The 13,790-nt window shown below is 38.7% G+C and overlaps 1 protein-coding gene across 1 annotated transcript; it reads left to right on the top strand.

Annotated features, from left to right (window-relative positions):
• Positions 1-4,299: 4,299 nt before the first annotated feature.
• LOC123532072 (sodium-dependent glucose transporter 1-like) lies at positions 4,300-8,505 on the top strand. The gene is made up of 3 exons (XM_045313428.2): positions 4,300-4,980; positions 6,537-6,822; positions 7,341-8,505. The coding sequence occupies exons 1-3, from the start codon at positions 4,864-4,866 to the stop codon at positions 8,483-8,485; spliced, it is 1,548 nt and encodes a 515-aa protein (XP_045169363.2). The 5' UTR covers positions 4,300-4,863; the 3' UTR covers positions 8,486-8,505.
• Positions 8,506-13,790: the final 5,285 nt, after the last annotated feature.

The following is a 13,790-nucleotide window of genomic DNA, read 5'->3' as shown; positions in this document are numbered from 1 at the left end:
ACAAATGGAGCTCTAAGGTCAACTCTGCCCATCATTTTCGTGTCCGGAGCATACCTTAATAGTTGTTCAAGGTATTGACTTCAAACTTGGAATATAGGTAGGTGGCGGAAAGACGATGTGTAAAGCGCATGAATTTGGTTGGTAGGGCAAAGGTCAAGGTAACAAACTGAGTTCAAATCTGTCATTTGTACTTTGTGTCCGGAGCACAGGTTGGTACTGATTTAAAACATAAGCGGTGCTAATTATTTGTTACGAAGACTGCAGTAATCAACACTACTATCCCTACCCCAATCCCCCCACCAAAAAGTTTTATATTCTTGGGTATTTGAGCTAGTGAGGATTGTTTGTCAGTATGTGAAGTTGTGCACCTGGAGTTTCAACTGGCATTTCACACAGCCGCTAGACTGGAGTCGTGGTCCTTGACTTAGTCAAAAACAAGATAAAGATAAAATCTAAAAAAATTTCAAAATGTATTTGACCTAGGATTATGACATACTAGTATTTTAGGAATATTATTCGGCATGTAATATAAGAATCTTTCATGGTTGAAGGTGCGGGTGGGAATATCTGGCATGAGGTTAACTGTTTATGTGGTATGTGGTAACGAGGCTCAGCCGAGTAACCGCTAAACAGTTACCCGAGAGCCAGATATTTCCATCCGTACCTTCAACTAATGATAGATTCTTTTTCTTGCATGCCTTATTCTTCCTTCGTTTTTCTTTAAGGCACTTTTTTGTAGTAGTAGCGTATGAATTTACGCATTCATTCATAAATTGTAGCACGCGAGTCATCTTGGGTGTAAGATGAGTTTTTCTAGCACCGGAAAAGTACGGGAAAATCCTGTCCGGCATGCAAGAAAGGGTCATGAAACATTATAGTTCAGGCTGAAATGTTGTGAACCTGGGTTTTTATTTGGGATTTCTGTCGGTCAGACCAGAGTTATTGCCCTTGATAAAGTCACAAATATGCATAAAGGGTATGCAAGTTTGTGACACACGTATCTAATAAGGATTTGACTCAGGTCATTAAACTTTAGGGGATTGTTATGTATCATGTGAAGTTGCGTACTCAAGTTGTTCGATTTGGGATTTAACTCAGCCAGACCAGAGTTATGGCCCTTGACTTAGTGAAAAATACACATGAAGTGCATAAAAGATTGTGTTGCATACATCTTAAAAATATATGACCTAGAGTCATGAAACCATGTAGAAATAGTATTCATTATGTGAATTTATGCAGCCGAGTTTTATGTATTTCACTCAGCAAGACAAGAGTTATGGCCCTTGACTAAGTAAAACATATGCAAGTAACCCCGCTCGGACCTTTCTGTGAGGAACCCATTCATTCGGCGTACTGAAGGCCGGTAGTTCTCCTCGGACGACCTTTCGGGCCTGAGATGATGCCCGGTGGGGCAACTGTGCTAGTAGTCCTCTCCCAACACTAAAACAATTGCCATATGAAGTTATTTTAAAGACAATGAGGGGAGGTAATACTTTGAAAACTTATCAGGCTAGTGTTTACAGTTCTTGCGCTTTATTATGCTTCTCGTGCTCAATAGCAAGTTTTTCATTTACCCGCAGTTGTTGCAAAGTAATAATCCGAGCAAAATAATGAAACTATTAAAGTATAAAATGTAGATAATCTCAAATTTATGAAAGATGGATTTATGGTTCTTGAGATTATAGTTTGCTTATCAAGTTTAATTATATTCCCTATGCTAAATGCATGCATGCAGTTTCTATAGTTCCCCTCCGTCTGTTGACAGCAAGTAACAGAAACTAAAACAATATCAACTGGCTCGGCGAACAAAGTTTGGAACCGGTAAACGCAGTATGCATCCCTGAATGGAGAAATGCTGTCATGACTGTACTATTGAAATATCTTTCTTTAGCAATTTGAAATATCTCTCTATAGCAACTTTGTAAAACGAAATAGAGTGCTGGTACTAAACTTACAGACAATCGGAATGCGATGTACAAAATTTCACTAATTCAGTTGATAATTTGTCCACTATTTCATTTGGAAGAAATGTACATGTACGATAATAAAAATGTCATTTTCTTGTCATTCAACCATGCATGAAGTTACAATAAAATGCAAAGTTTGTTTTCGGTAACATAAACTTTAGCCTGTTTGCGGCAACTGATTCTGCCTTTGCCGCTAGTGCAGACAAAGATCAGCTCCATGTCTGCATTGTTTTGTAAATTTTCACTTAAAAGAAAATATTTTTTGGTGGAAAATAACATATATTGACTGACTCCCCCTTGCACCATCAGGGTGCAAATCATTAGAAAAAATAGTTTATGCCAATTATGTGAAATGTTTTCTTATTATTTATAAGAAAGAATCTATTAACTGATGATACAGATGTGCATTTTTTTTAAATTGACAAAGATCTGAAATTTATTACGCAACATTTCTGGGATATATTATTTTTGGAATGAAATGTACCTGGTCTGTATGATGATTTGGTGGATGTCACAGTTACCATAAATACAATCTAACCTGCATCAATGTTCACCTGTATATAGCGTGACCATGTTAAGAACGATCTTCTTTGGTTACGAACTTTGAAAGCACTAGTTAATTGACCCTTTCCGTTTTGCGCGACTTAGTCTAATGCAAAAGATGACGTGCAAAGAACGTCATTCTTGCATAAAAACTACTTTTTTCACTTTCTCAGGGACGTATATGTAATTCTGCGCAGATTGACATCTAGTATCTGCGTCTTTTTCTTCCATAAAAACCTTTTTTTGAAGCATTAAAGATGCAATCTAAACCATAGAATGTTTTACTGTATCAGTAACTAACGCCAAATGCGCTGCCCCCCACATTGCTCGTACTCGTTTCTTCCCTTGTTTACTCCCCTTTTAGAACTCGGCGTCAATTCAGATTTTGTAGACAACCGTGAATGTTAAAGAATCGCGTGTTTACCTGTGCGATTCTTTGTTTTTAGGTATCATATTTATGATTTTGGTAAGTATCAGTCAGTATGATTTTATCTAATTTCTCGAAGAATTTATATAAACAGCTTGGAAACTTGACACTACGTTCGTACTCTTCCGTACTCCAACTGCGTGTCCGTACTCCATATAACTCGAATGTAAAGTTAATATTCTTGAAATTGTGATCGAGTCCACCAAATTGTGAAATGATATGAACAGTTATTGGTAATTTTATGTTTGTAATAATGAGAGATAAAAAAATCGCTTAAAAGCCTTCAGAATGTGCTTTTGATAGTGTTGTTTATTTCCTGGCCCTGGATACGGATATTTAAAACATGTTTACCGTTTCCAAGAACAACTGGAATGGTAAATAAAAAATGTACCGGAATCGTCAAGTCATCACATATGAAAACAATGCATAAATCGTCGTGAAATATATTTTTATGCAAGAATAGCGACAATACTATAAGATTCTTTCACTGGTTATAGGTGCAGATGGGAATTTCCGGTCTCGAGGGTAACTGTTTAGGCGGTAACGAGGTTCCTACCGAGTTACCGCCTAAACAGTTACCCGAGAGCCGAATATTCCCATCTGCACCTATAACCAGTGACAGAATCTTTTTCTTGCATACCGATATCAAGATATAATAATAAAAATAAAATCAGTCGAACGGCTTTCTTTTTAGAACTATTTCTTATAGCAGCGTATTTAAACAAAGCGCGGGAAATCAACGTCCGTAAACAGGAAAGACGTCATGACGTTTCAAAGACAAATAACAATGTTTAGTTCCGGTTTTGTTTTATCAGTTCCAGCGTAACGTTATGAATTTTTGATAAAATAATGTGTTTTGAATCGAGAAATATACTATCAGGAACAAAGAGGAACTGTCAAGGTACTGGATTTTTATTCCGTTTTTCAAAATAAAATATAAATAACTACAAAAATCTGCTACATATATGTAGTTCGTAATACGTCATTTAAAGCACGAGAGTCATTTTACACCCCGGGGTGTAAGATGGATTTTTCCAGCACCGGTAAAAATACCGGAAATCCCCGTCTGGTATGCAAGAAACGTTTGTTTTGTGTATTAACGTCTGCAGAAGCCCGCGGGATATGTTTGTGACCTCGACCTTCGGTCTCGGTCACCAACAATCCCGCGGGCTTCTGCAGACGTTAATACACAAAAAAAACGTGTATTATCCATTAATTAAAAATGCCCTATAGCAGAATCTAGTCAATATTTTTGATATTCCTTACATAGAATATAGTATTCACCTGTCTGTAGTGGTCACTTCCACCCAGTCCCCTCGATGGCCGTTATAGACACGTTAGTCAGTATATGTTACAATTTGACCGCTATGTGAATACAAATATGAGTGAATTGATCCCACGTGATTTGGTAACGGCTGATAAGGGCGTATACGGATTTGATAAATTGAAGATAAATGGAAGACCTTGATAACTTGAAATAACCTGAAACAAAAGTTTATCGTTAAATATTTAAAGACCACTTCATTCTATCTCACATAATTTGTGTTCATCGTGCGTTAATTCATTGCGTAAGGTAGATTCATTGCATAAAACGGCTTGGATGTAGTTAGTAAACAACATGGTGATCCAGATGACACTTCAAAGATGACTGATTAACAACAACAGGGTATGAATAGCTGTTTTACCCTAACGTAGCCAAGAAACGACCTTAATTTCACACGAACAAGAGATACCTTTGATAAATTCGATGCAGTGAAACAACTAAATTAAACACATTATTGGCAACTTTAACCAAACGCTTGAATGAATGCCATAAAAGCTTTTACTCTAAATTGTGAACTTACGCATGTTAAACCGGAAAAAAGATGAGAATTTATAATCACCGTCACTGTTAGGTGGATTAGTTTGTTATCTGTATCAAACGATATGGAGGAGAAGATGAAAAATAAGCAACCGTCTTTAATAGAGAAATTGAAGAGACAGCCGATATATAGAGAGAAGTTCCTGCACACTGTCTGGATATGCTGGGCGTTTGTAATGCTGGTAAGTTTCCTTTCAGACTTTTATTTATGCACAACTTAATTTATTTAACAATCAGTTATATCACACAATAAACGGCACGACATAAGAGGTATAGTGGTGCAGGTGTAGAGGATCGGACGCTTTCTCTGAAGGTTGCGGGTTTAAACTCAGGTAAGAATGAAATGAGACCCACAGTCTTCAAAAAATAAGCGGGTACCGGTGAGAAATTCGTTCTCTACAATCTATGTTAAAACAGATAAAACTGAAATGAGCCGCACCATGAGAAAACCAACGTAGTGCATTTGCGACCAGCATGGATCCAGACCAGCCTGCGCATCTACGCAGTCTGGTCAGGATCCATGCTGTTCGCTTTCAAAACCTGTTGCAGTTAGAGAAACGTTTAGCGAACAGCGTGGATCCTCACCAGACTGCGCAGATACGTCGGCTGGTCGGGATCCAAGCTGGTCGCAAATGCACTATGTTGGTTTTCTCATGGTGCGGCTCAAATGTAGCCTCAGGCAGATCTGTTTGTACGAGTTGACACACAGCATTGCAAGTAGACGGCATTGTGCATATTTCTATTACACTGAACAACTTTTTCAACACTGATTTTCTCAAAACTTATTTCAAGATATATAAAGATGACGTCTGCACAGTTCAACTCCAATTTTCTTTGAATGTTATTCTAGTATAAAACTGCTGTTATTGTCACTTTTCGGAGGTGTTTCAACAGGAGAGAAAAACTGTGTGTTAACAGAGAGATTCTCGTGCTCACGGGCTGTTATAACACTTTTTTAACATTTGCGCGTTTCGTGGGAAAGCGTAAACGCGTTACGGCCCCAAAACGGATAATTCAAAGGAAATGACGTCAAGGTGAAATAATTAGTGACGTTGCGAGACAATATGTTCACTTACCTGTTTTATGCTCGGTTACTAACCAATCCCTCGGGATTCTGCAGATGTTAAAACCCGACAAAATATGCGTTATCCCTACATAAACGTCAACATTTCAACGTATTTTACTTAAGCATGCACTGAGGTTAAAAGTTCCATCAAGTTGTAAACAATTCCATTATTAGGATTTACAGATTGCAAAAGCTGGTTCTCTGGTTGCCAATGCATTGCAACTGCTCACGCAGGAAGCAAGGTAAAAAGTTTCCACGGTATTCGAAGCTTCGTTCTCTATTTTTTTTTGTTTACAAACAAAAATGCTTTCGTTAATACCAACACTTCGAGACGGTCCGGAATAAGTGTTGGTCTGAAATCAATGTTTTGATAATACAAACACATGTGAGCATATCGGCAATGGACTTGAAAACCATTGCTTGCACTTTCGACACCATTTTAAACACAAAACTGTTTTTCATTTTTTCTATTTACTCCAGTTTCTAACTTCTTATTATTTCCTAAAATCCAAGATCACTATAATTATTCGCACCTCAAATGATCCTTGTATTCTGTTTCAGTAATGGAAAACACTGAAGAGGACAAGAGATTTTGGTGGTCTGACTGAAAGAGGATGTTTAATTTTTATTATGATTTTATTGTCAATAGCAATCAATATATGTTTGTTGCAGGGATGGGCGGAGTCATTGTTTGGTCCGACTTTTCCCGATCTTCGCATGATAATTGGCGAATCGCTGGAAACTGCTTCATGGCTTGTGACTGTAACGTCAGCTGGGTTCTTGGTTGGATCCGCTATCACTGGGATCCTGTATGACAAGTTGGACAAACTGCTTCTTATAATCGGCTCCATTATTGGTACAGCAGTAACAATAGCAGCAATTCCTTGGTGTTCGTATTTCTGGCTGATGATGGTGGTAAAGTGTCTTTCGGGAATGCTGACGGCCAGTCTTGATACAGGTGAGGGGAGTATTTCATAAAAAAAAAGACAACACCAACATTTATAATTATGTTGTGGACTTTTCTAACAGCTAATAATGTTGTGAAAAACATCATATATTTAGTTTTCATGTGACCATTGAAAATTAAAAAGAGAGTCTGTGGGTTAACAGTGCTAGGTGGTGCTAAGAACTTCAGGGGTTCCCTCGAAGCCGATACAAGCGGAACAGATAATCACTGAGACAGATTTGAAACTAACTGGACGACTCAAACTTCAAAACACCTGACACTAAATCCAAAACCATTTAAGTTCTATGAATTAACTTGCCAGATATAAAACAAATAAAAACCTATAATTAATCATCGAACAGTTTTAGCATTTAATTGAATTAAGAATATTTAACACTGAACACACACATATTTTCTTTATTTTCATCTATACAGGGATGAAAGAACCACGGCATTGTAAGCTTTCAGGGAATTTAGTAAAATCTTTGTTTTCCTGACATATTTCTGACTTTAGTTCTGTTTTACTACAGGTGGTAATGCTGATATTGTTTATATCTGGGACACCGAGGCTGGACCTTATATGCAAGGACTACATTTCTGCTTTAGCTTCGGCGGAATGATTGCACCATTTATTGCCGAACCTTTTTTAGCAATTGAAAGGAATAAAAACACTCTAAACACCACCGACAGTGCTGCTTATTTTGAAAACAGTTCTACTGAAGTTCCTATTACGCTCGAGTCCATCCCTTTATATATGAACAACACTATGAAATTATTAGACAATGGGTCAGTTTTATTAAGCCAAAAGATGCAGACTAATTCAACAGTCGAACGGATGCAAGTCTCTGGAGAAACGGCTGTGCAATACTCATATTTAATAACAGCCATTTTAGTTCTTGTAGTCGTGATTCCATTTTCTGTGATGTATTACATACGACCGGCGGATGTAGTAAAAATCGAAAGGATTACCGATGAGAAAGATCCGACAAACTTCAATGAACTGTCACTTCCGGCAAGGATAATGGTTATATCCATTTTATCACTGCTAATGATTATATACTGTGGGACAGATGACATATATGCAGGATTTTTAATGACATTTGTTCTAACTCAGTTAAAATGGTCGAAATCAGAAGGGTCTCTCGCTACCTCACTTCACTGGATATGTTTTGGTCTGGCACGACTCGGCTGTATTTTCCTCGTTCGCTTTGTTAAAACATCTAAATTGATGATAGTATTTGGCATATGTGTGGTTTTATCTTTCACTGGGTTACTATTATCTACAATTTATAATATAAAGCCGCTGATATGGATTTTTATCGGCTGCCCAGGGATTTCTATGTCATTTATATTTCCGGCCATGTTTACATGGACGAATGAGAATATCGTTACCGTCTCAGGGAAAATGTCTTCCATGTTTTTGATGTCAGCGTCTACAGGAGTCATGCTATTTCCTCTTCTCTTTGGATACACAATGGAACGGTTCTCTCCAATATGGTTTCTGTATTTACTATTAGGACAAAGTGTCGTCTGGATTCTACTCTTTAGTTTTACAGTTTTGCTGACAAAATGTTTACTTAAACAGCGAACTAAAACAATTGAAATTAAAATTCCCGAACAAGAGCCTTTGAATATGAATACAATTGTGGAAAATAACTATATACTAAAAAATTAAAATGACCTATTATGTTTCAAGTTTTGTTTCGTTTAATCCTTGATATACTAGATTCAATGGAATTATTTTCCACTGTCAACCACAACGAGATTAAACGTTGTTTTTAGTGTGAATTAAGTCGAATTTATGGGCACAGATATTGCGGAAGTTGAAACAACGTTGGTATATGTCTAAAACACGGTGATGAAAGTCGAAGTCAAGACAATAAAAATCGAAACTATAAAGACTAAAACCGAAACTTCGATTGTTAAATCACTGAAGTCGGGATAAGTCGAAGCGATTGTGATAAAAATGGAAGCCACAATGGCGAAAATCGAATAGTCCATACCACGTCGTTGAAAGTATTAACGGCAGAACCACAATGATGAGTCGATATAATTTTACGTTTTCACCACCGTAGTTGCGTTATTTCATGTTTTCATCATCGTAATTTTGTAATCTCCATATCGTGACCATTTTTCACCATCACGGTTTCAACTTTCATCGTTTTTCGAGTTTCTTACCTAGTGGCGTAACTCTTAACTCCAGATGACGATGGCTTTCAGTTTAACGACGTTTCATATAGATCAGATCGAGGGTTGAACGCAATACTGTCGTAAGTCCTTCTTTATTTAATAAGAGTTACTACAGTATCGCGTTCAGCCCTTGCTCTACCTGTGGTACAAGGGAACTGTATACCATCTCATTCAAGAACCAAAAACTATATACTGAATGAAGATAAGTCCCTTAAGAAAAAATTGCAAACATGTGATAGACCTTTTATGAATGTAATACCAAAGGACTCCGGTAAACAGCTGAAAATTGAATGCAGCACGGGGTGCTATGAACTACTGCACATGGAACTCTGTAGTATGATAGACTGTGTAGGTTTTGGTTCTCAGTTCAATGTGGTTTTCAAGTGGAGACTGTCAATGATAGTTGGGGGAACTGTCCTGAAATGATTATTAAGGCCTTAAACAAGAAACAGTGTGGGTCAGCGGGAAAAAGGATAAAGTTTACTATTAATATGTACCATACACAATCTTCGATTTTAGTTAATGGTAACGGCACGTCAATCTTCCAAGAGGATATTTTGCCTGTACATGTACTTGTCAAAAAGATTGAAGCAAATCCGAAGATGTCTGTCATAGATAAATGTTTTGCGGATGTTATCAATAGATGCCTGCAGAAAGAAGATGCTAATAGGGGAGCAAATATAATACTACCTGCTGAGCGTGATTCGAACCAATCACCCCTTACTGTAAATGAAATAACAAAAGACCTTGATGTCCTTGATGAACAACAATTATCTGTACTAAATTTAGACATTTGTGTGCATTGTAAAAAAGAAGTGCAGTCAGGGATTGCTTGTGATGATTGTCAACAGTGGAATCATTATGAATGTTAGCACTTAGATAAAAACTTTGAATTATCTTATAAAAGTGGTGATGTCCCATACAGCTGTCTATCCTGCAGACATCTCACCATAGATAATGCCTCAAAATTCTGCTATTCTGATGATTCATCGTGTGCCTCGTCCATCCTTCTGGAGGATGTAGGGGAATCTAGACCAGATGAAGTGGAAGACATGCATGATGAGATAATATATCCTCGGGCTCCGGCGCGGGTTATTTCATCGGAACAAGAACCTCACTGCTTAATAAATTCACCAGTTGCGGAAAGAGCTAAAACAGATCTGGCACCCCACCCCACTGGGCAACAACCAAAGCACTCGCATACTTCTGATCAATGGCAGATGATTCCAAGTACTGCAGCGGATGCTCGCCTAGAAGAAACCCATGAAAAACAGTTCTGTAATGGTGCAACTCCAGCTGATAGTGCTTCAAACCTACTTACTGGTACCGTAACAGGGGAAGTTGGCAAAGCCCAGGATATACATGATACAACATTACCTACTAGAACAAATACAAGTATATCAGTTTCGGAACCTCTACAATATGCCAAAAATAAGGGACAGAAGCTTCTTCCAGATGCAGCGAAAAGTACAAGTGCTGATAAGTCAGGCACATCTCAGAAGAAAAAACAAAAGAAGAAAACCTCTCAAAATCAAGATCAGCAGGACATACAACAGCAACTTGAATTTTCTATCTCTGTTATTCAGAAGCTCGAAAAGAAAGTGCAAGAACTTGAAAGATCAAATAATATGTTACTACTTAAACAACAAGCACGTGAGCCAGAAAATTTTATAAGCAACCACCTAAGTCATGAACAGAATTTTATTACAGACAATGGTTACTTGGAGATGCAGAGACGTGTTGATCGACTCGAGACTGATGTACTGCGGAATAGAATTGGACATCTTGAAAATATTCAACAGCTCAACTCGCAGATGAACTCCATTCATATGGGTAATTCTTGGTATTCGCGTGGCGTGCCACCATATCCTTACTCCCTTCCTCTGGGGCACCAGCTTCCTCAAAGGAACCCATATCACACCAGACCTATGCAACCATTGGGAGTACGGCAAGAAGCTGTACCAAGCAACTTGTTTCGTTGCCCAGTTCCACAACAGTTTGGAAATCAGCAGCACCTACACACACATGCTCAGAGGTATCCAAGTCATCACATCCCGCAGAATACAGTTTTACAACAACCTGCTTATCAACCTGTAAACACAAATCCTGTAAATGATACCATCCAAACTCCAGGTATAAACCTGCAATCCCAACATAAAGGTGAAAAACAGCCAAGTAGCCATGGGAGGAAAAGATCCAACCTAGGTAACATTCCCCCTAGGTTCCAGAATAGAGCCCCGATGGGAAGAAACGTTGCTCCAACCCGTTTAGCATGTGATAAACCAGAACATCACTCAACACCAAAGAAAGTGAGGTTCTCTGAAGTGCATCATATACAGGACTACTCTAACTCTCCTATTATTGTTGATGATGCAGAAGAGATGGGTGATGGGAACTGTACACAGCCTAACTTTACACTGCCTGAGCTCCATGAACAGAGTTTAACACATAAGCTACCTGCAAGCGAACCAGAGAAAAGAAACTAGAAATAACAGAAAAAGCACAGAGTCCAACCTTGAGGAATACAAAGAAGCCTTTTTTATCCCAGGGCCAAGCCTTGGAAGGAACAGCTCTAGAACAATTAAACTCACGACAGTAAATATAAAGAACATCAAATCTAACCTAGAATACGTACATAGCCTGTTACAGGACTGTGATTTATGCTGCATACAAGAACACTGGCTATTCTCGTTTCAACTGGGACAACGTAACTAGATAAACCCCAAGTACAGGGCCCATGCAAAAGCTGTGGATATGGATGATCCCATCTCACCCTTGCAAATTCCACGAGGTTTTGGCGGAAATGCAATCCTGTACCGTTCCAACTGGAATGTCAAAGTGGATGGTAAAGCAGATGGTTGTGACCGTATTGTGGTTCTTACCCTGAATACTTCACCAGAAATATGCATAGTGAGTGTATACATGCCATGCAGTGGAAATACATCATCAGAAGATTACAGGTCAGTCCCTTGGTCAACTGGACAAAATATTGTATAAAACTCCAATGGTCGTGCTACATTCCTTTGCGGTGACTTCAATGGTTCACTCTTCAGACAACCACCCAACGACAGAGATAAGCTACTGAAGGACTTTGTACACAAACATCAACTCATCTGTCAACAACAGGGGATACCTACCTTCTTCCATGCCAGTGGAAATCATCATCATCAGCAGAGATAGACTATATCCTAAAGAACGAGATAGCTGTAAATATTTCATCACATACAGAAGTCCAGAATGTTCATTATAAGAATGTCTCTGACCATACAGCAGTCTCAACTGTAATAAACGTACCTCCTAGTACACACACAGAAAAAGTCTTGCACCAGTCCAAGCCAAATTGGAGGAAGTGTAACATTGATACGTATAAGTATGTCTTAAGAACAGCACTGGAAGATAACCTTCTAGATACAGATGATGTTGGTCCAGCCATTACTAACCTGAAAAACTCCCTTGATAAGGCAGCATCCTGCAGTATACCAAGATATCAGCCCAATCAGCAGGTACTACGTAAACCTATAAAACCCCAACCAAAGAGTACAGAAATACTGGAAGCAGTAAAGATTAGCAAAACAAATCTGGTGGAACTGGAAAGTTGCAGGATCACCCTCAGGTCCAGATCATCATCTGCGGTCAGACATGAAAACAGCCAAACGTAGCCTACGGAAGGCTCAGAGAAAGGCAGCTGCTGAAAAAAGGAATAATGAAGTAACTGAGATTATGACCACAAACAGTACAGATACCATGTTCTATAGGTTAATACAGAGGCAAAGAAAATCAGCCACATCAAGTACAAATTGCATTATTGTTGGTGAACAGCGACTAACTACAAATGAAGATATCACAGAAGGATGGGCCGGACATTTCCAATCCTTAGCAACTCCAAAAACTGATGGCAAATATGATGATTTGTTCCTGGAAGAGACAAAAAACAACCTTGCTACCATAGATATGCTGGCAGCTGATGTTAAAGATATCCAACCTACTGACTACCAGGAAGTATCTAATGCCGTGAGACAGCTCAATAACAGTAAAGCTCCCGATGCAATGGGTCTGATGGCCGAACATTTTAAATTGGCAGGGACGATCATCCTACCGTACTTAACTAATCTTATTAATAAATTGTTAAAGAACAAGTCAGTACCAGAGATACTGAAAACAGGCCTTATTACACCAGTGCACAAGAAGGGAGATGCACAGATCCCAGGGAATTATGGAGGCATTACAGTTACATCAGTGGTTCTGAAGATACTAGAAAAAATCTTAAATGAACGTCACAAGCCAGTCTACAGAAACACACAATCCAGGCTCCAAAGTGGGTTTACTGAAGGTACGTCCTCGCTAAGATCTGCCTTGTTAGTTTCAGAGACCCAGCTTGAAGCTAAAGCAAACCAGAAGCAGCATATTTTAGTAACACTGTATACAAGGAAGGCTTTTGATGTGGTGGACCACACGCTTCTTTTGCAGAATCTCCTTCTTGATGGTATACCTATCCCCGAGTGGAAGATAATTGAAGACCTCTATGATAACATGACATCAAAAGTAAAATGGAATGGAGAGGTATCGAAGTCCATCTCTATACAGTAAGGTGTTAGGCAGGGAGAGGGGGCAGGGGTTGGGAGTGCTGTCCACAGAACATTACAAACGCTACAACAACCCACTATTACTAGACCCGGAGGGAATGTTTTCCGGAGCCAGAATAGGGAACATCTGCATACCACATACCACATGTGCTGACGACATTGCCCTTATGTCACATGCCCCATCAGAAATGAGGCTCATGTTAAAGA

This window comes from Mercenaria mercenaria, chromosome 11 (assembly GCF_021730395.1).
Source record: "Mercenaria mercenaria strain notata chromosome 11, MADL_Memer_1, whole genome shotgun sequence".
In the NCBI taxonomy this organism is placed as follows: domain Eukaryota; kingdom Metazoa; phylum Mollusca; class Bivalvia; order Venerida; family Veneridae; genus Mercenaria; species Mercenaria mercenaria.
Note: the sequence above shows the minus strand (reverse complement) of the source record. Positions and strands in the feature narration are given on the sequence as shown.